The sequence below is a fragment of the Biomphalaria glabrata genome, chromosome 8, assembly GCF_947242115.1.
Source record: "Biomphalaria glabrata chromosome 8, xgBioGlab47.1, whole genome shotgun sequence".
Taxonomy (NCBI): Eukaryota; Metazoa; Mollusca; class Gastropoda; family Planorbidae; genus Biomphalaria; species Biomphalaria glabrata.
The window spans coordinates 44,758,804-44,786,240 of NC_074718.1; the positions used below are offsets into that span (position 1 = coordinate 44,758,804).

General features: G+C 34.2%; 2 protein-coding genes and 1 long non-coding RNA gene across 9 annotated transcripts; 1 reads left to right on the forward strand and 2 right to left on the reverse strand.

Moving 5' to 3' along the window:
* Positions 1 to 3,769: 3,769 nt before the first annotated feature.
* On the reverse strand, positions 3,770 to 5,043 carry LOC106062956 (uncharacterized). The gene is made up of 2 exons (XR_008779417.1): positions 4,738 to 5,043; positions 3,770 to 4,012 (listed from the first exon to the last, which is right to left on the reverse strand). It is a non-coding gene; the product is annotated as an uncharacterized LOC106062956 (long non-coding RNA).
* Positions 5,044 to 7,291: 2,248 nt separating this feature from the next.
* LOC106058807 (ribonucleoside-diphosphate reductase large subunit-like) lies at positions 7,292 to 17,153 on the forward strand. The gene is made up of 18 exons (XM_056038743.1): positions 7,292 to 7,429; positions 7,563 to 7,651; positions 9,666 to 9,843; positions 9,978 to 10,078; positions 10,215 to 10,274; positions 10,870 to 10,909; positions 11,006 to 11,082; positions 11,479 to 11,564; positions 12,245 to 12,386; positions 12,527 to 12,610; positions 12,714 to 12,955; positions 13,270 to 13,471; positions 13,564 to 13,713; positions 13,807 to 14,061; positions 14,147 to 14,351; positions 15,094 to 15,230; positions 15,379 to 15,501; positions 16,396 to 17,153. Exons 1-18 carry the CDS (start codon positions 7,327 to 7,329, stop codon positions 16,666 to 16,668), a joined length of 2,547 nt encoding a protein of 848 aa, XP_055894718.1. The 5' UTR covers positions 7,292 to 7,326; the 3' UTR covers positions 16,669 to 17,153.
* A 783-nt stretch (positions 17,154 to 17,936) lies between these two features.
* Positions 17,937 to 27,197, reverse strand: LOC106058824 (uncharacterized). Of its 7 annotated transcripts, none has more exons than XM_056038760.1 (4): positions 26,984 to 27,070; positions 24,315 to 25,218; positions 23,091 to 23,267; positions 17,937 to 21,605 (listed from the first exon to the last, which is right to left on the reverse strand). In XM_056038760.1, coding segments are annotated over exons 1-3 (1,050 nt in total). In that variant the 5' UTR covers positions 26,986 to 27,070; the 3' UTR covers positions 17,937 to 21,605; positions 23,091 to 23,123. The 7 variants fall into 7 exon arrangements, with proteins under 7 accessions (XP_055894735.1, XP_055894736.1, XP_055894739.1 ...); XM_056038761.1 differs by having other exon boundaries at positions 23,078 to 23,267; XM_056038764.1 differs by lacking the exon at positions 17,937 to 21,605 and adding an exon at positions 26,066 to 26,152 and having other exon boundaries at positions 22,164 to 23,267; positions 26,984 to 27,026.
* Positions 27,198 to 27,437: the final 240 nt, after the last annotated feature.

Consider the following 27,437-nt stretch of genomic DNA (forward strand, 5'->3'; position numbering starts at 1 on the left):
CTAAAAATCCCGAAATTCAAAAGCCAGTGGGTCGCGAACGTTTTGGAAGAGAGCGTCGCCTAAGACCTGTGGAAGAGACAAATGTCTGGCTATATAACGATTCGAAATCAACCGAAGTTTCTATCGTCTCAAGACAGAAGGAACGCAGACGACTAACCGATGTGATGACATCATTCTACACGCTACCCCATTAAAACAATATCGACATTACGTAGGTATAATGACAGATACAATTTTAGATCAAATGCTGTGTATAGATCAGATGCTGTATATAGATCACATGCTGTGTATAGATCAGACACTGTGTATAGATCAGACACTGTGTATAGATCAGATACTGTGTATAGATCAGACACTGTGTATAGATCAGAGACACTGTGAATAGATCAGACACTGTATCAGATACTGTGTAAAGATCAGATGCTGAGTCTAGATCAGATATTGTGAATAGATCAGATACTGAGTCTAGATCAGATATTGTGAATAGATCAGATACTGTGTATAGATCAGACCATGTGAATAGATCAGATTCTGTGAATAGATCAGACACTGTATCAGATACTGTGAATAGATCAGATTCTGTGAATAGATCAGACACTGTATCAGATACTGTGAATAGATCAGATACTGTGTATAGATCAGACCATGTGAATAGATCAGATTCTGTGAATAGATCAGACACTGTATCAGATACTGTGAATAGATCAGATTCTGTGAATAGATCAGACACTGTATCAGATACTGTGAATAGATCAGATACTGTGTCTCAGATACTATGAATAGGTTGGCTACTTTGAGAACAGCAGCTGCTGTGTTGAGTGTTGACGATAAAACGACGCTTCCTGCATGTGTTTCTGGATCATGGATGCTAATTGCTTTGTGATTGTACCTGGGGTTAATTAGGATGACTTTTATGATACGATTGTGTAAAAAAAAAAGTTTCAATGTGTTACACAGCAGATAATTAAAAGAAGATCGGGAATACGTATCAAAATGGCTGTCACACACACACACACACACACAAAACGCATGGTTGAAGGTCATCTTAAAATGAGCCTTTTTTAATAAGAAAACGGCATTAACTCTTTCTCTCCTAACTGACGATACCAACGTTGATTCCATCAGAACGTGTTAAATAATAACAGAGAGAAAGAGTTAAGAAGGTTTAGAACTGTTTATTTCACAAAAGTATATCATTATAACATAGATCTAGATGATGGAAGAAAGAACTGTTGTTATATGAATAGATCAGCCGTTAAAGAGAACAGGTACCGAGAAGCTTTTAGCACGCGAGAACAGTAGGGAAAAGCGTTCATTTGGCCAGCTGGCGTCTGCTTCCATCACGCCTCAGTGAAGGTGATGTCCCCTTTCTTTTTCGTTCCTTGCTTGGCGACATGTGTAGAATACAGTACTATACTTCTACATAAATCTAAAAGTTTCTTGGGAGGTTTTGTTTTGAGACTGTGTGTATGTGATGTGTGTGTGGGCGTGTCGCTTACAAGTCTAACTGAACGCTTTTGTCTTATTACTAAATGTCAGTTAGTTTCTTGTTCTTTCTATCTAGTTACTTAATGAGTATCTTATCTTAAATATTAAAGACAATCCTTCGAAGGACAAGACGATTACGCCCTACACCTATCCGTGTGTTAATCTAGTCGTGCACGCTAATGGGTTCCTTCAGTCGCGAAATAAAAAAAAGTCATGGAAATAAAAAGGAATGCCTGGCCATTAGCTATGGCCGAAACGATGTCGCCCACTGTGGCCACACATCAAATCTTACCCCGCCCCCCTCTCTCCGCGCAGCTGATGTATACAAAGGAACGACAAGTGCTGATACAGGCTGTAGCACCGAGTGCTGCACACTGCCTTAGGGTCGCCGGCTCTGCCAGGGTGTAGCACTGAGTGCTGCAAACTGCCTAAGGGTCGCCGGCTCTGCAAGGGTGTAGCACTGAGTGCTGCAAACTGCCTAAGGGTCGCCGGCTCTGCCAGTGTGTAGCACTGAATGCTGCAAACTGCCTAAGGGTCGCCGGCTCTGCCAGGGTGTAGCACTGAATGCTGCAAACTGCCTAAGGGTCGCAGGCTCTGCCAAGGTGTAGCACCGAGTGCTACTAACTGCCTAAGGGTCGCAGGCTCTGCCAAGGTGTAGCACTTAGTGCTACAAACTGCCTGGGGGTCGCAGGCTCTGCCAAGGTGTAGCACTGCGTACTACAAACTGCCTAAGGGTCGCAGGCTCCTGATTTTTCCTCAGTGTTGATTCCCGAAGCCTTTCCCGTGATTGGGTATAGCTGCAAGGGAGCAGAGGTTTGAATGAGTACTCTTCTCCTAAGTGGGTAGCCAGCTAACGAGCCCCTCCTGTCCGAAGCTTACTTGTTTAGGCGCCAGTTACTCGCTTTTGCCCCCTTCTCATGTTTGTGAAAGCACCTCCGCCATCGGCTGGGCTCATTATCTGAGTCACACGTGAAGGCCAGGAGTTGGACTGGTTGTCAGAGGCTATTTGAGACGCGCGTGCCATTAGGAGAATGTCGTGCGTGTTAATATAGAGACTTAAACTCAGCTAAGTCTCTGGTTTCCTGGCAACCCGCTCCAAAGAGAGAGAGTAGTTCCAGCTTTGTCCTCTTTTTGTCAAAGTTCTCTGAGACACTGGTTAAAAACAGTTTAAAAATTAAAACAATCGAAGGATTGCATTGTTTTTTGTTGGTTTTTTTTTTTTTTTTTGGGGGGGGGGGAAATCCCTAACACAAAAATAAATAAAGTAGAGGGGGGGGGGGTAGTTCCTCCAGGAGCATTGCTTTTATACGATACACCTTGTGCAGATTTTCTTTATAAAATTTCAAAATTATACACCTTAAAAGTAGGCCTATTAGGCCTACCGTAAGCAATGAAATGTAAAAAGATGTATTGCTTAAGGGATCAACAATACAGAAATTACAATAAAAGACACATAATACTGTAAAATAATAGTGTACTATTGGTCCAGCATGGTTTCATATATGTAGGCGGCCTGTGGTTCATAGACCTATGTTTATTGTATTTTCTAAAACTCTCTTGTAGGCTATGAAGGGCAAAAAAAATTGATGAAATTTTAATTTTATGGACTTAATATGTGGATTAAAAACAAAAGTTGCCTTATTGGGTGATAGGCGCCGTGAAACATAACTTTTAAAATTCGAAAAAAAAAGGGGGGGGGAGTAAATGCGATTGTTGATAACATTAAACAATTTAAGCATTATGCGAGTTTCTGACAAATCAGCTGTTTAATAGGACGCCATTCAAGGTAGCAACAAGTCAGCAAGGGACATTACTCCTATATACTTAATAGCATAACCTATATATAACACATATACTAATCAAACTATGCATTCCGCATTTGTAATAATTAATTTTTTTTTCGTCGTCTGCGTCTGTCTTTAGCAAGCTCGTCAGAGCTTTTTAGCTGTTTCTTTCAAAGGCAATCTGCTTTCCTATATGCCAAAGAAACCACTGGTTTGTCTGTATAATGAATTAGATATGACAAAATATATAAGTTGCAACTGGGTTCGTGTGATCAAGAGAAATTATATGCTGCATTCATCCTTAATCTTCGGAATCGAAGATAATGCCTTATAACTTTATGCTTGCATTAAATATAAAGGGCATGTCCCACAAAGTTGAAATGTATCCAAAAGAATATTTTTTCACTTTTGAGTATTTATAAAGAAAATGTAACAAATTTGTTAATTCTAAAAATTTAAGACAACGTTAGCTTAAAACAAACCAACTGAAAATATGATAATAATAATAATAATCTTTATTGTCCTTGTATAAGACTTATTTATTAAAGATTATTGTCATAACCATATAAAACTGACAGAATTTCTTCTAAGCCATTGAGTGTCATAGCATCAGCTTTTAGATTTGCAAGTAAAAGATGCTCAACAGTCTTATAAAATAACAGTCCAGCTGGCATAACACACAATCAGGCAGCCATCCACTGTTGGACGCATCAGATCATCTTTTAGCCAATGTCAGGTTTCTACAATAAATTTAAAAAAATATATTTATATATTTATTTAGTAATAGATACATAAATGAAAAATTAAGTAATATTAAATGAATATAAACATTAATATCAGCCTAGAGGAATCTAGTGCTACTTTACTAGAATATAAATAGATTATATACTATAAAGGTCTATAGTAGATCTATCTTAATTCTTATAATTCTTGGAGTCTAATGATGAAAGAGTTTACTAAGTCTAGATTTTATTAATTTATAAATCTAGATCTATACCTTCCTTAAGAATGATATGTAAAAATTATATGCTTTCTAAAAACTATTGTTACTATAGACACTATAGTGACTATAAGTGATAATAGTCTTCTAAATCTTGTAGTAGGCCCTACTACAAAACAAGAATAGACTTTTATAGACCAACTAAAGATTTAGACAGAACTTCCCCAGGACATAGAATCTATATATTAATATTACAGACCACTAGTGAAGTGACCTAGCCCTAAAGCCTAGGCTAGTCAGTAGTCACTATATAAGTCATAAGACTATATTTTTATATTCCTATATTATTGTTTTTTTTTTTTTTTTATTTTTTATAGTAATTTATTTATATATATTATACTAAATTAGATCTACGACTAGCAGATCTAGATTTAGATCTACATCTAAACTAAGACTAGTAAAAAAAAATATAGATCTATGTAGCTAAAAATCTATTATTAGATATCTAAATCCATATCTAGTTACAATCTAGTAATAAGACTAAATTGTCTACGTTAAGTTGGTCTTAATAACAAAAAACAAGATCTAGACTCCTCTAGGCGGTCTAGCTAGATCTAGTGTCTTGAGCTCGACAGTTTCCCGTGATTTCCATACTATAACGTCACTTCCGCTTTCGGCCATGACAGAGCCATTTCAAATCTCGTTAATTTTTTTACACTTCCAAATGACTTTATCTAGTATAAATATGTATTTCTTTTAACTCAAATTTTTAGGAACTATATTTGATACCATCTACTTTCATAATCAATAGTTATCTCAATTTCGATAAAAACCTCTTCAGTTGGTCTTTAAACTGTAGTGTCTATAGTGACTATAGATCTACATGTAGATCTACATTATAATTTATATAATCAATTTTGTAATTTCTTCTCACGGTAGAGGGCGATTGCCTATTATGATATTATCATTATCCATCCCTCCAAGTTCCAACCGGTCAGATCCGTTATTGATCGAATTTTTTCTTTTAGTCTATAAGATCTATTAGAACTTATCTAGGTCTAAAGTCTTGATCTACCTAGATCTAGAATCTAGATCTGTATAGATCCTGGAGCTACAGAAAAAAATGTTTTGGAGCGAAACTTTAATAATAATTAAATTTGAACCGGAAGTATGATGTTTTGGCGGAATGCTGTCAACTAAACCATTTCTTTAATACATTACATTTTTAGCGCTTACAATAGAAATTATATCTCACAACATAGAGTTTTACAAAATGGAATAATAACTGGTCAAACACAATGCTTTTTTTATTATTAAAATTAAGTTTCGGGATTTCTTTGTCAAACCAAAACCTACGTTTAAATTGACTTATACATTTTCGGACTTCACGCAAAAACTTGAGCATCTGGAATTCTCAGATGACATATATAGTATAACATCATTGCATTTACCCTTATTATCACACAGACTACATTATATGCAAGAAAAGGTCAGTGAAGCAGGAAAAAGAGTAGGCCTCAAAATAAACCACACAAAAAAAAAACAAAAGTAATTAAAGTAAACAAACAAAATGGAGAAATAGAACTAGGTTCTTAGACAATAGACCAAGAAGATAGTTTTATATACGTTGGGAGTGTAGTCAGTGTATCAAGGGGAACAGAGGAAGACATTAAATGTATAATAAATATAATATAATAAATATAGCGCATGACATATTTACACATCTAAAATTAGCCTGGAAATCTGCCTACATCTCTAACAATAAGCTAAAATAAAAATCTGTAACTCTAATGTTAAGGCGGTGCTACTGTATGCTTCCGCCGAAACATGGATAACAAATGAAGCAGCAAGAAAAAATTAAGTATAGACCTTCATCAACATATGTCTGAAAATGCGTTGGCATGACAAAATAGAAAAAAAACTGTAGGAGATGGGTGGACAGACAAATATAGAATTGCAGATCTTACAGAGAAACCAAGATGTATTGGTCACACTGCCACACCCTTAGAAAAGATACCAACAACACAGCTAGACAGGGCACATGGTGCATAGGAAGACCGAAAAGAACGTGGCGACGCTGTGTACAAGATGAATCCGAGAGAAGAGAAAAGAGCTGGGAGCCATTAAAAAACTAGCAAGAGACTGTGGGGAGTGGCTTGTTTGTACTGAAGCCTTGTGTTCCACGAGGAACTCAAAGGAATAATGATGATGATGATGTGTTAAAAGGATTTTCCCCTTTGTCAGCTTTGTCAAAATATCACTCTCAGATTGTATATACAAAGGATACTACACATATTATCTTATAGATTACCTACGTTACTTCAAAAAAAAAAAAAAGATAATTCCTACGCATTTCATGTGTCAATCTAGTCATGCATGTTAATCAATGATTTAAACGCATATGTCAAAAGGGTGTCTCCCTGCCATGGTCTTGCAGAATGTATTCTGGACTGTCGCTAGGGGGTCTCGATGGTCCCGAGTTGGAACCCTGCCAGCTGCCATCCCCGACGTCCTGCAGGAGGTTTGGGCTAGGATGGACTCATCTTAAAATATCGACTTACTTACTTAGACTTAGGTCCTCCCGCACCGTTCGGCGCATTGGGCGTCAAGCTGTCTCCATAAAGATGTGTCATTGGCAATGTCTGAAGCCTCCTCCCACCTGGTGTCCACTGTTCTGAGGTCCTACATGAAGGTGTGGCGCCATGTAATACGAGTACGTCCCTGTTTGCGCTTTCCTCGTATTGGCCTCCATATCAGCGCAACTCTTGGTATGCGTAGTTCATTTTGTCTTAGAACATGTCCCGCAAACCTCATGCGACGCTCTGTCACAACCTCACCAAGTGTTCGACTTCCAGTTCGGCATAGGATTTCCCTGTTTGAGACCTGATCTGTGTAACTGACTCCCAAAATCCATCTCAGCCATTTTTGTTGAGCCACATTTATTCTAAACTCAATTTTGACAGACACATATCGACACATCTTATAAATTAAAGACGTTCTTTCGAAAAAATGGATAGGAAGTAATTTTGGTACGATTTTTCTTAAAGAATATATATATATATATATTTATGTGTGTTTGTGTGTGACTATGACCGCTGCTAGTTTTATTACGGGATGATTCCTGTTGTGAGATTTGGCAACAGTTTTAGCGGGATCTCTCTTGGTTTTGTACAACAAAAACATTCCTGTGAAGTAACAATGTTTGTTCAAAAAAGAGGTATTTTTGTTAATTTATATAATGCATTTAATCTAACGTATAGACTAGATCTATATTGTAGACTTGCACAGTAGTTTAGCTTGTAATGAGACAGTCAATATTCATATTGTAATTTCAATTTGTCGTTTTACAGGAGGTCGGACTGAATCTGTCCATTTTGACAAGATTACATCAAGAATCCAAAAGCTCTGCTATGGATTGCACAAAGATTTTGTTGATCCTGTAAGTTGTTTTCTTTTATCAATATTGTTTTCGTTACACTTTCATTCTAATATTAAATATAATCTGGATCTTTTTGTTTAGATTTAGAATCTAGAATGTAGAATCAAGTTAATTTCTAGTTAATCTAGTTAAGTATAAAATTTAATTTTAATGCAGTCAACACAGGCTTGCTGAGTAGGCAGTACTGCCACACACAGCACTGCCAGTACCATTTCAGTATCATTCAATATATAAATAATAATAATTCAATATGATTTTATGATTGTCAGACTCATCTATCATGATAATCATGTCATGAAAATCATTGACAATGTGAATCATCTGTGAATGATTCATCACAATCATCATCATTGTCGTCATTGATATGTCTCATTTATGATATGACATGAATATCATTCTATTTCTGTGTAGTAGATCTAGTCAATTCTAGTCTATCCTTATTATTAATCCTTAAAAATCTTGAATGTACACTGTCACTAAAAAAGAATCACTATGTCACTAGGACCATTAACCTAATTACTGGACTCTAGAACTCTAGATTATAATTAGATTATAGATCTAAAAGATATCTAGCACTAGCCTGGGTCTAGGTTGGATAACTAGTCTAGAGTCTCTAATCTAGATTATCTGGAATAGATTTAGATCTATCTCTATACAATCTTGTATCTAGTCCTAGATTATCTATGATTCTAGAATATAATTCTAGATCTAAACTACTCTCTAGTCTAATGTATAGATATCAGACTAGGGGGTAGATATAGATCTATACATCTGTTAACTGTTTATTAGACAGGGGTTTACACTTCTGACATTAACATGCATCTAGTAGTAGTACAACCAAACTAAGGCTTACTAAGCCATTGTCACATTGTTACATCATTTTAAGCGTTAAATGTTGTATTTAATTTTTAATGTTTAACTTCACTTGAAATAAACTTCAACAGATTTCATATAGATTTTATACTACATTCAATTTCAACAAGACCTCCAGTGTTTGTAAAGACCATTAGAAATATTGTATTAGACTAAAGTAAATTGAATTTTAAAAAACCTGGTTTAGAAGCCAATCACTGTTCCTCATATGGTAGCTTATATATGCTTTTAAGTTACTGGAATCCTTGAGATGATTATATATAATACAAATCTACTATCAGTAACCCTTTAACCCCTCTTCTCACCCCCGCCCCCTCCAAATAATTTATAAATGTTCAGAAATGAAATGTGTCCCCTAATCTCTCATTCTAAAGAGAATGACAAATTTACAATAATTAAAAAACATAATTACTTTGAAAATGTTAGTCTAACTTTCAAACATTTGATGATAAATAAAGCTGATGAGTGTGTGGGCAAGTTTTTCTCCACTATTTAAATTGTTTTATCCAAGAATGTCCCCACCCCTCCTCGTAAGCACACTCACACATTGTATTTGAATTGTCGTCAGGTATGGAGAAACGAAATTTTTATTCTTATATTAGCACTATGTACAATAAAGCCATTATTTTTTATTTTATTTTGACATTTAATAATAATAACATGATTAAATTGACAAATTTACTTACGGATAATAAAGATTATTATTATGTTAGAAATGAACGAGTAGTCATTCTCTGGCGCTGCCAGGGTCGAGTTTCGCTAAAGAGAAACAAAATTCATTGTAGTCCCTTTAACAGTTTCCACTGAGGAATTTTCTGGTGATGTGGCAGGTCTGCAGCAGTACCGCCCTCTGACAGGCAACGAAGATGTTCCTAGGAATGTTAAATTCCAGGGAGAGTTTTTGCCTATAACCTGGGAGAGGTTTATCATCACAAATGTTGACACGGAAGAACGATTTGATAATGTCTATATTCATTTCTCTCGTCCATTTGATCCTTTTGGCTCCTCTTGTTCTACCACCAACAGCACCTCTCAAGTGTGTGGGGTGCGAGTCAGGGAGTAGACCGACCTCTTGTGTTTGGTCATGAGGTTGTGAATTGCCCTCAGTAAATAATTATTATTATTATTATTATTATTCTAGGCTGCGATTACCCTCAAGGTCATCAATGGACTGTACCAAGGTGTAACAACTGTTGAGCTCGATAATTTGGCAGCAGAAACAGCAGCGACTATGACTACAAAACATCCGGATTATGCGATCCTGGCCGCGCGAATCGCTGTTTCTAATTTACATAAAGAGAGCAAGAAAGTCTTCAGCGGTATAACAATAGTTTAATTCCAAATATGTAAAGTGAAATAGTTCTTTATGTCAGGCAAATATTTATACACATTTTGAATTTATTTGATCGTTATCATTATTACAACTGTATTTCTTTTTCTACAAAAAAAATAGAGGCCATGTCTGATTTGTACAAGTGGATTAATCCAAAAACTGGAAAACATTCTCCAATGATCTCAGAAGAAGTCTATAATATTATCATGAACAATGCAGAGGTGAGGGGAAATTATCAGTTGTAACTATTAAGTCATTTCTGAACAAGCATACTAACATGTAGTTGTTTTTTGTTGTTTTTTTTTCTTTCTATTTGAGTTTAAATAATAACTGGAGTTGTTGTTTTTTTATCACCAGAGATTGAATTCAGCCATTATTTACGACAGAGACTATTCTTACAATTATTTTGGATTTAAGGTATAGTTGTTTTTTTTTTTATTTGAAATTTTAGATAAATATTATTTTATATTAAAAATTTCCTAATTATTTGTGTGGTCAATGTTTTATTAATTTTGCATATAGGTTGCCCATTTTGTGTGGTCCAAGGTCTGCATTGAACAGAAATAACAAAATGCCTTGTTAAAATGTAATTTATAGACCTGGATAGTTCTTCCCTAGTGCTATTAGAGCAACGAATGAGTTGTCTGTGTCGGACAGGAAAACCTACTTAACAGAATTTAATTCATTGAGTAACATGCATGACTAAATTGACATAGGAACGTGCGTTGGACGTAATCATCTTCTTTTCTGAAGTTACATCTGTATTTTATAAGATATTAAGTTATTTAACAGAGCTCTGTTAAAACACAATCAAAGTCATTGCTTGTAGCATAAGATTATTACATTTTTCAAAGATTGAACTGTTGTTTTTTTTTTTTTTGTTTGTTTTTAAGGTAAATCTATTGGAGAAAATTGTCATTGCAATTAATTAAACCCAGTGATCTTTATAATGAAAACTGAGTTATTAGCCGAGTTATTGATTAAGTTGAAAACATTTTCTGTTTATCTGCAGACTCTGGAGAGATCTTATCTTTTAAAGATTGATGGAAAAGGTGAGCCATTATAGACACATTATTTGTGACTAGAAAGATAAATGAGTTCAAAATATTTTGTACTGTTATTGACATGGCTGTACACTTTTATTTTAGTGGCTGAGCGTCCACAACAGATGTTGATGCGAGTCTCTGTTGGAATACACAAAGAAGATATTGATGCTGCCATTGAGGTGAGCTTTCAGTAAATTATGAATTGGCAGGAATGTTTTTCTTAAGTAAGTTGGACGTTTGGAATAAACTGCTTGGCTACCTTTCAAGGGGGCTCAAGTTTGAATGTGTTGGTGAGATCCTAAAACCAGATACTCACTGCAAAGTGCACTAGAATGATCTAACATGAGATGCAAAAGCAATTTTTAAAATGTTGATTGAAAAAAGTATTCATATTTGAATAATCTATTAGTTCGTACTCTCATCTGGATGTGTTAAATTATTTTTTACAAGAATCTGGTCATTTGTTTTTCTTTACTGAAAAAGCATTAATAAACTTTATCTTTATGACTAAGCTTGAGAAAGCCTGAGGTAGACTGTAACATTACTTCTACTGTATCATTTATTCTTTCACTCAGACCTACAATCTGCTGTCAGAAAAATGGTTCACTCATGCATCTCCAACTCTTTTTAATGCTGGCACCAATAAACCTCAACTGTCCAGGTAAGCTTAATCTTCCTAATAATCAACCTCAACTGTCCAGGTAAGCTTAATCTTCCTAATAATCAACCTCAACTGTCCAGGTAAGCTTAATCTTCCTAATAATCAACCTCAACTGTCCAGGTAAGCTTAATCTTCCTAATAATCAACCTCAACTGTCCAGGTAAGCTTAATCTTCCAAATAATCAACCTCAACTGTCCAGGTAAGCTTAATCTTCCTAATAATCAACCTCAACTGTCCAGGTAAGCTTAATCTTCCTAATAATAAACCTCTACTGTCCAGGTAAGCTTAATCTTCCTAATAATAAACCTCTACTGTCCAGGTAAGCTTAATCTTCCTAATAATAAACCTCAACTGTCCAGAAAAGCTTAATCTTCCTAATAATCAACCTCAACTGCCCAGGTATGCTTAATCTTCCTAATAATAGTTGCTGGTTGCAGAATTTATACCAGTATGTTTTTGTTTGTTTTGACTTACTATTACTTTTGACAAGTTGATTTGCAGTAGCATTGGTCTGAATAATGATTGACTCTTAGTAACTCAATCATGGAAGAGTTAGTCTGTTGACCAGGAACCAGTTTTCTGAGATAATATTTACTGGTAGCGAAAATGATGTAATAGCTAATGAAGTCATTAGATCTGCCTGATAAGACATATAGTTCAGTTTTATTTATTTCTACAGCTGTTTTTTGCTGACAATGGATTCAGATAGTATTGAGGGTATCTATGACACTCTGAAAACATGTGCACTTATCTCTAAAAGTGCTGGAGGAATTGGATTGAATGTGCACTGCATCAGAGCCACAGGAAGTTATATTGCTGGGGTAAATACATGTATCAAGACTTGATAAACAGTCTTACTTAGCCAATGATAAGGTCACATAAAAGACTTTCTGCTTTTAAGACTTTGTATATGAATCATAGTTATATCTGTTTTCATATATTTTTGCGTATTTCCCCGTAGACTAATGGTACATCAAATGGTCTCATTCCAATGTTGCGTGTCTACAACAACACAGCAAGATACGTAGACCAAGGTGGGAATAAGGTGAGTACTATCAGACATCAAAGATATATATATTTATTGTCTAGTTTAAGCCATGGTTATTGTTATTCTCACGATTGATTGATTGTTTTGTGCACTTGTTCAGAGACCAGGAGCTTTTGCTATCTATTTAGAACCATGGCATGCAGATGTTTTTGAGTTTCTCGACTTAAAGAAAAATACTGGTAAAGAAGAACAACGAGCCAGGGATCTTTTCTACGCCCTGTGGATTCCTGACCTCTTCATGCGCCGTGTTGAGGAGAATGCCGACTGGACTTTAATGTGTCCTAACGAATGTCCTGGGCTTGCCGATGTTTGGGGTGAAGAATTTGAGAAACTTTATACCAAGTAAGTTTGTAGATTGAAGACCTTTAAAAAAGAAAACATTCTGTCTTTAAGTGGTCTTGTTTTGTTGCTCTGGACACAGTTTTTAATGATTGAGGGATATTGTGTTGAGTTACATCTCTGCAGCAGACAACACAGCTTCTTGCCCCAACATGTATAATTTAGTTAATAGAAAATGGGTTGAAACCTATATCAAATTTATATTTTGTAAAAGAAAGCTTTTTTTTTTTTTTTTTAAGTCTTTACAAATAAGATAGGCAAGTACTAGATGTTTTGAAGGGAATAAATTTTAAAAAATTCTTTTCACATCATTCAAGGTACGAGTCTGAGAATAAAGGAAGAAAAGTAATCAAAGCTCAAAAGTTGTGGTATGCCATCATTGAATCCCAGACAGAGACTGGAACACCATATATGCTGTACAAAGACAGCTGTAACAGGAAATCCAACCAACAGAACCTTGGAACAATCAAGTGCAGTAACTTGTGTACGGAAATTGTAGAGTACAGTTCTCCTGATGAGGTGTGTGTTTTTTTTTTTTTTTTTTTGTAATTAATTACATTACAGTTTTAAGTTGCTTAGAATAATTAAAAATGGTTAATTTGTAAATATAGGTTGCAGTCTGCAATTTGGCTTCCCTTGCGCTCAACATGTATGTGAAACCAGACAAAACCTTTGACTTTGAACGTCTGCAATATGTAACAAAAGTAGCTGTGAGAAACTTGAATAAAATCATTGAAGTCAACTATTATCCAGTGCCACAAGTGAGTTTTTTTCATGCTGTAAATGAACCAATAGTTTTATAAATTTGTGCTTTAAGACAGATTAAAAACTAAAAATTCTATTAAAAATTTCAGGCAGAGGTTTCCAACAAGCGACACCGTCCAATAGGACTTGGTGTTCAGGGTCTAGCAGATGCTTTCATCTTGATGCGTTACCCATTTGACAGCCCCGAGGCCAAACAGCTGAACAAAGAAATATTTGAAACTATTTACTTTGCAGCTTTGGATGCTAGTTGTGAGCTTGCTGAGAAGTATGGCCCCTATGAAACCTACCCAGGAAGTCCAGTCTCTAAAGGAATTCTGCAACATGACATGTGGAATGTCAAGCCAGTGAGTGATTCTTGTCTTGAAATTTGCTTCACTATTTGTCTTAGCTCTCATTTCTCTAGTAATCAATGTTGTTTGTGATTTTCAGTCTACTAAATTAGACTGGGATGGACTTCGCAAGCGAATCGCTCAGTATGGTGTCAGAAACAGTCTGCTGATGGCTCCAATGCCTACGGCCTCAACTGCTCAAATTCTTGGAAACAACGAGTCCATAGAGGCTTACACCAGCAATATTTATTCTAGACGTGTTTTGTCGGGAGAGTTCCAGATTGTCAATCATCATCTGTTGAAAGGTTTGTTCTCTCTACTTTTGTTTCAATTGTTGAAAGAAACTATATAAGCCAGAATAATAATAATTATATCTCGTTTGTCGACCAGTGGGAGGGGGGTATCTGTGCTGCCTTTTTGCCGCTCAGTAAACACAACTCTGCTCGAGCCATGTGTCGAACCTCGAGCCCCCTTCATAGGTAGCCAAGTTCAAGTGTACTTAGCCTCTCAACCATGCTTCCCATGAATTGATATTGTTTACATTAGCATAACTCATTAAAAATATGAACTCCATTGTCAAGGGGAATAATCTAATTAGTGTCAACAAACATGTATTCACATCACCATTTGATATTGATGGTGTATGCAAAAAGAGGTGCACCACTTTTCTGAGATAACCTGGAAATCTTAAATCAGTTTGCCCCATCAAAGTGGAAATTATCCAAGATTGAGGTTAATAAGCTCCCCTGGTCGGTAAAATCACAATTTATTTTATTTTTTACATATTCAATCAAACTATGTAAATATTTTTTCATTTATTTTTTTCACAAACTTTTTTGGAATAAAAATTTAAGCCCAAAGTTGCTTAGCTTTTGTTTTTTTTTATTGGGTTGTGCATTTTTGTATAAAATTGAGAGCTTGAATTTCTGATATATGTATATAGTAGAATATTGTATCAAAGTTTCTTTTCAGTTCTTTATCCCTTTAGTCATACATTCAAACACTTTACAAAATAAAAAAAAACATTGTCAATATTACTTGTTTCAGACCTGACAGACAGAGGCTTGTGGAATGAGGATATAAAAAATCAGATCATAGCTGCTGGAGGTTCAATCCAGGGTATTGCAACTATTCCAGAAGATCTGAAAGATTTGTACAAAACTGTCTGGGAGATTAAACAAAAAGTAAGTTTCTTCATTTGTTGTGCATCATTCATTTGTCCTCTTAGTTAGTAGCAGTTTGTACCTGTGTAGTTCTAAGTTTATCTGCTAGTGCAGTTTTAATGTTTATCACCCAACTAAATCAGCAAGAACGGAACATCTTTTTGTCCAGGTGGTGCTGGAGATGGCCGCAGACAGAGGGGCTTTCATTGATCAGAGCCAGTCTCTGAACATACACATTGCAGAGCCAAACTATGGAAAACTTTCGAGCATGCACTTCTATGCTTGGAGACTTGTAAGTACTGTTAACTGAGAGTAATGTTTGTATTTGAAATGACAAATTATTTGATGAAGTTGTCTGTCGTCACAGAATTTCTCTGGACAAAACTACTCAAATGTTTTTAGATCAAGGGTGGCTTAAAGTTTTAATTTTTTTTTTTAAATAACATATATATATACTGAAAGAGATATGTGGATAAACAGATATATATAGAGAGAGAAAGAGATATATTGATAAACATATATATATATACAGAAAGAGATGTGGATAAACAGATATATGTATAGAGAAAGGAAGAGATGTTATATTAAAAATGTATCAAATTCACTGAACTAGTCCAAACATTTGCCAGGTATATTATCTAATATTTTTTTAATAAGAAATCTCTGTAACTATAACTAAAAGGTGAAGGTTCTTGTCTTGCTAGTAACCCACCTTTATATCGTCTCCCCTCTAGAATGCAAGGTCTGAAAGGGAATTTTTACTTTTCATGGAGGTGTGGTGGCTGAGTAGCTAAGTGCTTAGCTTCTGAACCAGAGGGTCCCAGATTCAAATCCTGGCAAAGACTGGGATTTTTAATTTTAGTATTATAAGGGTGTCTCTGAGTCCACTTAGCCCTAACGGGCACCTAACATTAATTAGGGAAAAGTAAAGGCAATTGGTCATTATGCTGGCCACATGACACCTTCATTAACCGTGAGCCACAGAAACAGAAGACTTTTACATAATCATCTACCCTATAGACTGCATAGTCTGATAAGATAACTTAACTTTTACTTAGTAACTCACTACTTTTACTTTTATCAACAAAGCTTAGCCGCACATTATGTCATCTTCTATATCTCTTTGGTAACACAGAATCTTTTTGATGCCTTGACTGGATATGTTTTTTTTTTCTACCGTGTCTAGGGCTTAAAGACAGGAATGTATTATCTCCGCACCAAGCCTGCTGCTCAAGCCATCCAGTTCACGGTCGACAAAACTCGTCTGGCCGAGACAAACAGAGCTGTCAACAGACCGGCTGTGAGCTCAGACAAAAATGACAAAACCCCAGACCACAACAACAGTGAGGACAGCGCCCAAATAGAGTCAGAAGACAAAGAGAACAGAAGAAACCAGAATATGGCCGTGTTGGCTTGTTCTTTAAAAAACAGAGAAGACTGCCTGATGTGTGGCTCGTAATCGCCCAAAACATTCAGCCATGAACCTTTTTTTTTTTTTTAAAGTATTTATTTGATACGTTCCTTTTAATAGGTCCACCTTGTTTTCTTTATTGTTTGTTTAGTGTGATAGGTCCACCTTGTTTTTTTTCCATGTTAGTTTAGTGTGATAAGTTCCACCCTGTTGTTTTTTTTTTATGTTAGTTTAGTGTTGTTTTTTTATTCATGTATTTTTTAATTGTATAATTATTATATATAATTCTTTGACCAACTTGGTTTAATGTGGGAGGAGGATGTGTGTATTCTAAGTTTATCTGATACTCATATTTTTTTTTTCCTTCTTTGCTTGTTTGAGCCTATTGTATGAAAGTATTTAGATTCTTGTCCAATGACCACAACTTCACCATTTCTCTGTACAGCTTCATGAATAGAAATGTCATCGCTTCCATTACCATAAGTGTTCATGTCATTTACTTTTGATGAATACATTTACCTTGCTAACTAGCATCTGTTGTCTTGTGTTATCTTTATGTTAATAATATATTTTGAGACACAACTACGTGATTGTGATCCCACTATTTGGAGATACTGGGAAATGACAGTTTATTGTTCCAGGCAAACAAAACATTTTCATTAAATTCAAATGCAGCACAAATTTTAGGCTTTAGAAAACATCTTGATTCCCAAATTGTCTGAAAGTTTCAAAATTATATGTTAAATAAGTAAAGGTACTTGAATTAATAACTAAAAGGGCATTAAACTTGGTTCTATAAGACTTTGATTATATTTACATATACCACTTCAACTTATTTTTTATAATAATTATTAATCTATTACAACAATGAACAAGACTATGTTTTCCTTGTATTATATCAGAATATATTAAAGGGGAAAAGGCCTATCTGTCAAATTTCAAACAAATTAAAATTCATTTTTTTTTTAAAGCATTTTTATTTACTGATATGAATTGCATCTTCATATGATTATAGAATATGACCTAAACAGTACAATGCTTTTCTTACATAAACTATACATTCCACACTTAAAAATTAAATTTGGCTAGAGATCTATGTCTAGATCCAACATCATTTTAGAAAGGGCTGTTGCATTCAGGAATTTCCTAATATAAGGCATTACTGATTCTAGTATATAATTAATGAATGTTCAGAAAAATTGTGTCCATCATCTTGTTAGTTTAGATCTAAGGGCCTATCATTTAATACAATTATAAAGTCTGGTACACTCACTTAAATAGAAAAACAATATAAGTTGTATACAGGCAGTATTGTCTTTTTTTTTTTTTTTTAAAGTATTTTTAATGTTTTTCTTGTTAGACATTATTTACAGAAATAAATAGAATCTTCATATGAATATATAGAATATAGTGATGGGCAAAAGTTAACTAAAAAGTTGCTAACTTTTAGTTTAACTAAAAAAAATTAGTTAAGGCCAAAGTTTAATTAAAAAAAAATAGTTTAGTTAAAATCCTAGTTTAATTAATTTTTTTTAGTTACAAACTAAAAAGTTTAATTACAAATTTTACAAACTTTTTTAACATACATACGGTCATACCAATAAATATTTAGATATATATGTAATTCGGAGAATATATATAATGAACGATAGAGAGGAGAATAAACTAGATGGTGCACAGGTCACTAGAAAGCCTTTTGACATTTACCCTATAATGGCCACTATTCCCGCCTTTTAAAAAAAATACACGTGTTCATTATATTTCTAGCAAGTTTCGCTGCTTGATAAATCCTGATAATTCCTTGCTTCTATAGATCTACATTTTGCTGCTTTTTATTATACACCAGTGTGTTCCTGTATAGTTATAGCTGCAGGCAAAGAATTTTGCTTTACTATAGATCTAAAAGAAATGTCGACTCTTTTTATTTTAAAACTTTTTACTAGATAGATCTAAAGTTAGAGTCTAGTGACGTTTAGTCTATTAGTATTAGTCTATTACTACTATTACTATTAGATCTATAGTCATAATAGTCTATATTTAATTATTTTAGTCTCTTAGTCTTAAGTAGAGTCTAACTCTTAGTAGTCTTAGTCTTAGATCTAAATGTAAATTTAAAATTATAAGTCAATAATATAGATTTATTAGTTTAGAGATTCTACTATTCTAGAATTAGAGTCTAGATTAGATCTAGAAAATTCTAGATTACTTATTAGGCCTATACTAAGACCTAAGATGCAAAGATGATAGATCTATAATATTAATGACTATAATAGGCCTACTAATAATAGTCGTCACTATACTAGATCTAATACTAAATTAACTAAATCTAGACTAGATCTACATCTACTTCTATTATAATTATACTTATATCTACTATCTAGATCTATTAGATCTAGATCTAGTATTATCTACTAGAGTATATTATATTATAGTATATTATAGATCTAAATACCCATATCTTGTTATAATCATAATTATAATAATCTAAAATCTCTAGATAGATCTAGAGTTACTAAGATATCTACTAGACTCTATTTAGATCTAGTAGTAGTAGTAGTAACTAGTATTTCTTAAATTATTTTTAGATTAAAATATTAATTATTTGATCTTGGTCTAGTAGCTAGATCTAATTCTAGATCCAGATTATATTTCTGATCATTTCGTTTGTAGAAGATATTAGATCCAGAATATTCTAGAATCTAGAGTTAGTTAGCGAGTCAACATGCAGTTTTATCATTACTTCTAAAAAGGTAACTTATATTAGAACTTGGACAATTACTTCTAATTTCTTTCTATAATAGTATCATTCTAGTCTAATCTAGTGATTCTATTAAGATCTACATCTATCCCATAAAGACATTTAAATCTTTTTTCATGTGCACAAATAAATGTTTATTACATTTTGCTAAAGAGATTGGTTGTTGTTTATATTTTTCATGTTTGGCTGTTTCGTCCTTAAAAAAGGTCAAAATAGTTTGTAAAAGTTTAACTAAAGTTTCTTAGTTTAGTTTAACTAATTTTTTCAATTTGTGATTAACTAAAAGTTTAATTACTTTTTTTTAGTTCAAACTTAGTTTTAGTTTAACTAAAAAAAATTAGTTTAGTTCCCATCACTAATAGAATATGACCAAAAACAATGCATTTCTTACATAAACTATACATTCCACACAATTATTTCTACTTCTAGTCGCCATGAAAGTCTCTCTTTCAGCATCTACCTTTCTCCAAGCTAGCTCTACAGAGTTCAAAAACTATTTCATTACTCTAGCATGCAAGCAGTCTAACCTAGTGCTTTCTAATCATACGGAACTATGAATGTACATATTGTAATATTTTATGCAATACACACATTGGAAACACTTGATACATAAAATGTTACTTCACAGTAGTGAAATCTTGAGTGCTGAGATGCAGACATCAGAGAGGCAGACAGGCCTGTCACTGGAAGGGACTATTCAGTTAAAAGACAGGAATGGAGGAAGAGGTCAACGGATATGTGGTGACCCAACATTTCAACAGATTATGGTGTGAAGAATTGATTATAAGTGCAACCTTATTATAATGAATAAAAAAATGAGATAGGCTCATTTTTTTTTTAATTGCATAGCTGTCAAACCTAACAATAGAAAATCAATTGGGTTTAACCTTTTTTCAAGTTATATGATCAGAGGAATTATCTCAAAGTATTTCCACTACATATTTAATCAGTCTACATAAGTTGATTAAACCATAACACATGAATATATCAAAAAGGTTGCTACCTCTGAGGTCATGAACTACCTGTACAACATGTGTTGCCCCCCATACCCCAATTATTAGATCTAGAAAACATTAAAGTTAATCAGACAAAAGACTAGAAGCAGACTTGAATGTATCAACTAGAACTATCAATATAATGAAACGTCTTTTTCGAAGTAGACATGTAATCATATATAATATAGTTACTGAACAAGAGTTACACCGTAATTCTAAAAACTTCAGTGAACAAAAATGTAACAGCATGAAAGTCTCTCAAATAAAACCTCATAGAACATAGATGTTACAGCACAAGACTCTCAAGTGATTCTTAATATTCCATTACGCAAACAACTTGAAGAAAATTTTAATCACCTCAAAAGAACACTATTTATTTGATAGTTACAATAAGATTTTAGTAACAAACTCATTTATCTTCATCTCATTCACAACACAGTGAATTCATTCATACATCCATAAATATGTAATAAGTGATGCGTGTATTAAGATAGGTTCAGACTCTGTTTACAAAAGAAAATGAAAAGACTTTTTTAAGAAGCAAAGTTTGATTCAAAAGACAAACATAATCTAGAAACATCATGCTCCAATTCTTTTAGTCTAACTAAACTAACTAACTAGTCTAGTTTTGTGCAATGTTTCCAAATTTCAAAATCTCTGATTCTGGTAGCTACTTATCTCACCAGGCAATGTGTTGATAAGGCATTTTTAAGAACATGAAGCCTATAGATCCATCAAAGCTGTTTTATAATGGGTAGATATCTATAAAAATATTTTTCTTAAAGCAGTGAAGCTTGATAACATTTACTTTGTATTCATCATCTTACAATAAAATGGAATCATATCAAACTCAATCTGTCCTTTATTCAGATATTTTATAAAGGGCTTTAGATTTTGAGATACCTTCACAGCTCCAGACATATCAGAAATACGTCAGTTAAAAATATTATCTACAAAATTTGTGTTAAAATGTATATGTTTTAATGTATCTGTATCGTAATGTATTAGATATGAGTTGTACAAAAATCATATTTTAAAATACCAGTTAAAACAACCTTGATTCCCTGAAGCTGGCTCAAATTTGCTGGCTAGCTAGCTGATTGTTTTGGCTGGCTTGCTGTAGGTGTCACTGTAAATCGTGAGGCTGTTTTCCCACTTGTCTCAGTTTGTAGCTTTCCTAAACTTTTCAACTCCTCCATTAGTTTTTTGGCTAGTGATGAGCCACCATCTTTCTGTCAGAAAAAAACATTAAGAAGCTTTTTTTAAACTTTTCATCCAACTTTAAATAAATATATTTTTTTTTAGCGCTACTTTCATGCTTATAGCATGCTCAGAGCGCTAGGGTTCAATCTAACGTGTGGACCTTTCTGCCTTTAGGCGCTCAGTAGACACAACACTGCTTGAGTCGGGTGTCAAACCTCAAGCCCACTTAATAGGAAGCCAAGCCAAGTGTACTTAACCTCTTGACCTCGCTTCCCATTTGCAGTGGAATCTGCTTAACTCTTTCTCTCCGTAATTATTAACCACATTCTGGTGGAATCAACGCTGGTATCGTCAGTTAGGAGAGAAAGAGTTAATTCAAAGTGGCAGGGTTAAGAGAATGACTTCATATTATAACATTAAATTACACTTTAACAAGGGAAATATCGGCAATAAACTAGCATGGATATTCTACAAAATTATTAAACTGCTGCCTGATCTTGTGAGAAGCATGGTCGAGAGGCAAGTACGCTTGAACTTGGTTTGGCTTGGCTACCTATGATGGGGGCTCGAGGTTTGACACTCAACTAGAACTATCAATATAATGAAACGTCTTTTTCGAAGTAGACATGTAATCATATATAATATAGTTACTGAACAAGAGTTACACCGTAATTCTAAAAACTTCAGTGAACAAAAATGTAACAGCATGAAAGTCTCTCAAATAAAACCTCATAGAACATAGATGTTACAGCACAAGACTCTCAAGTGATTCTTAATATTCCATTACGCAAACAACTTGAAGAAAATTTTAATCACCTCAAAAGAACACTATTTATTTGATAGTTACAATAAGATTTTAGTAACAAACTCATTTATCTTCATCTCATTCACAACACAGTGAATTCATTCATACATCCATAAATATGTAATAAGTGATGCGTGTATTAAGATAGGTTCAGACTCTGTTTACAAAAGAAAATGAAAAGACTTTTTTAAGAAGCAAAGTTTGATTCAAAAGACAAACATAATCTAGAAACATCATGCTCCAATTCTTTTAGTCTAACTAAACTAACTAACTAGTCTAGTTTTGTGCAATGTTTCCAAATTTCAAAATCTCTGATTCTGGTAGCTACTTATCTCACCAGGCAATGTGTTGATAAGGCATTTTTAAGAACATGAAGCCTATAGATCCATCAAAGCTGTTTTATAATGGGTAGATATCTATAAAAATATTTTTCTTAAAGCAGTGAAGCTTGATAACATTTACTTTGTATTCATCATCTTACAATAAAATGGAATCATATCAAACTCAATCTGTCCTTTATTCAGATATTTTATAAAGGGCTTTAGATTTTGAGATACCTTCACAGCTCCAGACATATCAGAAATACGTCAGTTAAAAATATTATCTACAAAATTTGTGTTAAAATGTATATGTTTTAATGTATCTGTATCGTAATGTATTAGATATGAGTTGTACAAAAATCATATTTTAAAATACCAGTTAAAACAACCTTGATTCCCTGAAGCTGGCTCAAATTTGCTGGCTAGCTAGCTGATTGTTTTGGCTGGCTTGCTGTAGGTGTCACTGTAAATCGTGAGGCTGTTTTCCCACTTGTCTCAGTTTGTAGCTTTCCTAAACTTTTCAACTCCTCCATTAGTTTTTTGGCTAGTGATGAGCCACCATCTTTCTGTCAGAAAAAAACATTAAGAAGCTTTTTTTAAACTTTTCATCCAACTTTAAATAAATATATTTTTTTTTAGCGCTACTTTCATGCTTATAGCATGCTCAGAGCGCTAGGGTTCAATCTAACGTGTGGACCTTTCTGCCTTTAGGCGCTCAGTAGACACAACACTGCTTGAGTCGGGTGTCAAACCTCAAGCCCACTTAATAGGAAGCCAAGCCAAGTGTACTTAACCTCTTGACCTCGCTTCCCATTTGCAGTGGAATCTGCTTAACTCTTTCTCTCCGTAATTATTAACCACATTCTGGTGGAATCAATGCTGGTATCGTCAGTTAGGAGAGAAAGAGTTAATTCAAAGTGGCAGGGTTAAGAGAATGACTTCATATTATAACATTAAATTACACTTTAACAAGGGAAATATCGGCAATAAACTAGCATGGATATTCTACAAAATTATTAAACTGCTGCCTGATCTTGTGAGAAGCATGGTCGAGAGGCAAGTACGCTTGAACTTGGTTTGGCTTGGCTACCTATGATGGGGGCTCGAGGTTTGACACTCAACTCGAGCAGAGTTGTGTTAACTGAGTCTACCCAGCTCTAGTGGGTACCTGACATTAGTTTGGGAAAAGTAAAGGCATATGGTCATTGTGACACCCTCGTTAGCCGTGGGCCATAGAAATTTACATCATCTGCCTTAAAGATAGCAAGGTCTGAAAGGGGAACTTTACTTTACTTATACAGTTTATAGATCAGATGGTTTGTTATGTGTGAAAAAAAAAACATGAATATTTGATTATTTCTTTTTTATTTATCAGGAACTGGACATAAACGACTTCCCATAACCATGTTATGATCAAGAAGGGCAAAGTGAGTTCAAATTCATCAGGTCTTCATTTATGAAAGTTCAAATTATCTGGATTCCACTATTCAGATTTTAGTTGGCTAGATCTCAAGATTCTGTAAAAGACTATTCATAACTAATTCAGATTCTATAACTAAAAAGTTATTTATAACTACCTCAAATTATATATATATAACGGTATTTATAGTTACCTCCGCTTCTGTATACTGTATGATAACTTTGACTGGTTTTCCTTTAGTAAGTAGAGATTTCATTTTTGTTGTTTTGATTAAAAGATCATGCTCTTTAATTTTTGATTTTATTGTAAATTCTTTGGGTGTGTCTTTGGGTGTGTCTTCGTTTGTGTTTCTTGTCCCAGCCCCCATTGTCTCATCATCAGATAGTGCTAATTGCTTAGTGCTGGAAGTAGCTTTCACATTAGAGTCTTTGGGAACATATTTATTTGCATTCTTTGTTCTTACAATCTGTCCGTCTGCACGTGTTACAGGTTTTATGTCCTTAAGAATATCCCCAATATTGATGTCTCTGTCAGCGTCTTCACTCGTTTTCTCTGCCCCAATTTGAGATTGTGCAGGCGAGGCGGAAGTAAGCAAGGGCTGTAGCTTAAAGCAATTCATTCCGTCTTTGTTTTTATTCAAGTAGACGAGCCTGGAGTGTTTGGCCTGGGCATGGGCTCTGGCATCCTTCAGAATAAATTTTCTAATTAATATACCGTTTTCATCAAAGACCAGACAATCTGAGGAGTCATTGAGTTGTAAGCCTAGATTTTTAGAAACTCCAGCAAATACCTGTGAGCTTAAGACAAGACTTCTGCTTAACATGAGACCTTTAGGACTACAAAGTCTCTGACAATGTGACGTTGTTAAGCCTTTTGGAGGACCATTCCAAAAAAGACTAGTAATGTCTGTATCCTTAACCCATCTATGATTGTGCCTTCCGCCATGATAGACATGTAATCCATTGACAGCTGACAATAGCCCTTGATACGATAATTTGATAGCTTTATGTTCAGGTGAACAACAGAAAATCACTTGCAGTATCGAGAGTCTAGGCCTGCAAATCATTTTACAATTAGTGTGTTTCAATGGAGCAGACCTAAAAAATAAAAAAAAAAAAGAACAGATGAAATGATGGCATAATTCAATACAATATCAACATGTGCATTTTTACTGCATAGAAACATTAGGTTTAGCACATTAGGTTTCCTTTTTTGACTAGCCTTTAGTTGAACCTTGAACTAAGACATGTGATAAAGTTTTTAATGTGTCTGCTTCTTAGTCAAAGGGTGGACCCATCAGGGATACTTAAATAATTGTTTATTAATGGTAAAAAAAAACATGTGATGGGACATTCCTCACAAACAGATGCCAGACCAGATATACAAACTAGTAAAAATGTTTACACGAAAGCCTCCACAAGTTTCAATTCTCAGAGCTGCACTCTCTATAATCTTCATACATGACCTTCCAGACCTCATCTTGGTCAACAAGGCACTTTAGGCAAATGACTTTTTAAATTTGAATTACAGAGAAATATCAGTACTTGTTAGATCCAAGAAGTGACATAAAAACAAGAGTATTTAGTGTTACTAGGGTTCAGGGTGTCCATGGATATTTAATAAGTATGGAAGACAATGGATGCACCCTAATGAGTCACTGGTTTTGGTTTCATCTTGAGACGGGCAGAATCTGGAGTGACTGATCAAGCCAATTCTGGATCTGCAGATTTTGCCACAATATGTGCATGTATACACATCTGTTTTAGGGCTAGCTTTTATTTTCTTTCTCTTGACTAAGGCGGCTTCGTTTCTATTGCTCTCGGCGAGGTTTGTACCAGCACACACAGTCTGTCTCCATGCTGTAAATTTAATTTAAGCTTCCACAATCTATAAAATACTCCTAAATGGCAAACATCATTGGCCTCTGAAAACTAAGTCCAATACCTGCATGCTCATGTAGCCTTGGTACTAATCCATAGCAAATGCATGGAAACTGTTTTTAATGAAAGCTGATGGAGTGAAGGTGGAGACCTGGAAAATTTTAAAACCAAGAACTTCAAGCTTAATAAGACTATTCATCCAGGAGAGGTTACTAATTCAAATAACCTAATTCAAAGCTCCAAGTGTCAAGCTGTATTTTTTGAGTAAAAGTCAACCTCACGGGAAAATCAGTAGTGGACCCTTGGTGTAGGGACTATTCAGGTGTATTGCTTAGAATCTCTTTTTTAGATCATGTCGGCAAGGGCCAGAAATAAACTCAATTTTAAGAAGTCATTATCTACTAAGGCACAGTCCCAAATAAAGGAATCACCTAGTCCTAGTGTCCTAGTGCACCCACTTGACACTGTAAGTTTAACTTTAGAGTTTAGTAGTTGTAGAGTTCTGTAAACTTAATTTTTTTTTCTTCATTCCCCTCTTTAATAACTCTCTATCAGTCTCTACTCTCTAGATCTCTATGTTACTAATGTTAGTAATTAGTAATCTAGTAAGACTAATTATTAATACATAGTAAATAATACTCAAATACTGATACTCAGCATTGATTATGATTGATGATACTACTTGATACTAATCATACTAATGATAGGTCTAAATTCTAAATCTATGATCTACTCATCTAGACTGACTAGACTGTCACTAGTAGATCATATAATAGTAATTATTATTATATTATTATATGTTTGTTCAATTTGTATTTGACACTGACAGTCTGCGAGTCACATGACTAGTTGTAATATATATAATCATTCAGTGAAATTGAAAATCAAAATCTTGAAATTCAAAATGGTATTGAAATTTTGAATATCACGATATGTCAATAGTAAAATATAAAGTAATTGTGAAACACAATAATTCACAAACATTAAGAATCACAAATTATATTTAATGTTTCTAAATCTAGATTCTAGATCAGAGTAGATAGATCTACTAGATTATCTAAAAAACAAACAAAACAATACTGCCACAGGTATATCACATTCCATACACAATTAGAGTGGCCGCCCTTGAGATTAAATTTGACAATTCTAATTTATTTCTTTTCCAGAAAGATGCTGTCAAATTGTACATTTTATAGTAGCGAAATAAAAAAAGATTTGTCAATGTCGATCTAATCACTAATTACATAAAATGTCTCATGAGTGTGATTCAAGTGTCTGCTGTTTTGATTGCCAACATAAAGGCATTAATGGTCTTTTCACATTCAAATACCATTGGCTTTTTATTTGTACTTTATAATTTACTAAATCTTATCTTGTATAATACAGAAGTTACTTCAAAAAAGAAGATGATTACATCCTACGCATCATGAGATTTG

Excerpts from the sequence above, each read along its gene's own strand:
- LOC106058824 (XM_056038760.1), bottom strand. Across the intron at positions 23,268-24,314 it reads TACAGTATACAGAAGCGGAG|AAAGATGGTGGCTCATCACT; the intron begins GTAACTATAAAT and ends TTTTTCTGACAG.
- LOC106058807 (XM_056038743.1), top strand. The coding sequence starts at position 7,327 with ATGATTCCTGTTGTGAGATTTGGCAACAGTTTTAGCGGGATCTCTCTT. Across the intron at positions 14,062-14,146 it reads ACATGTGGAATGTCAAGCCA|TCTACTAAATTAGACTGGGA; the intron begins GTGAGTGATTCT and ends TGTGATTTTCAG. Across the intron at positions 14,352-15,093 it reads CAATCATCATCTGTTGAAAG|ACCTGACAGACAGAGGCTTG; the intron begins GTTTGTTCTCTC and ends TACTTGTTTCAG.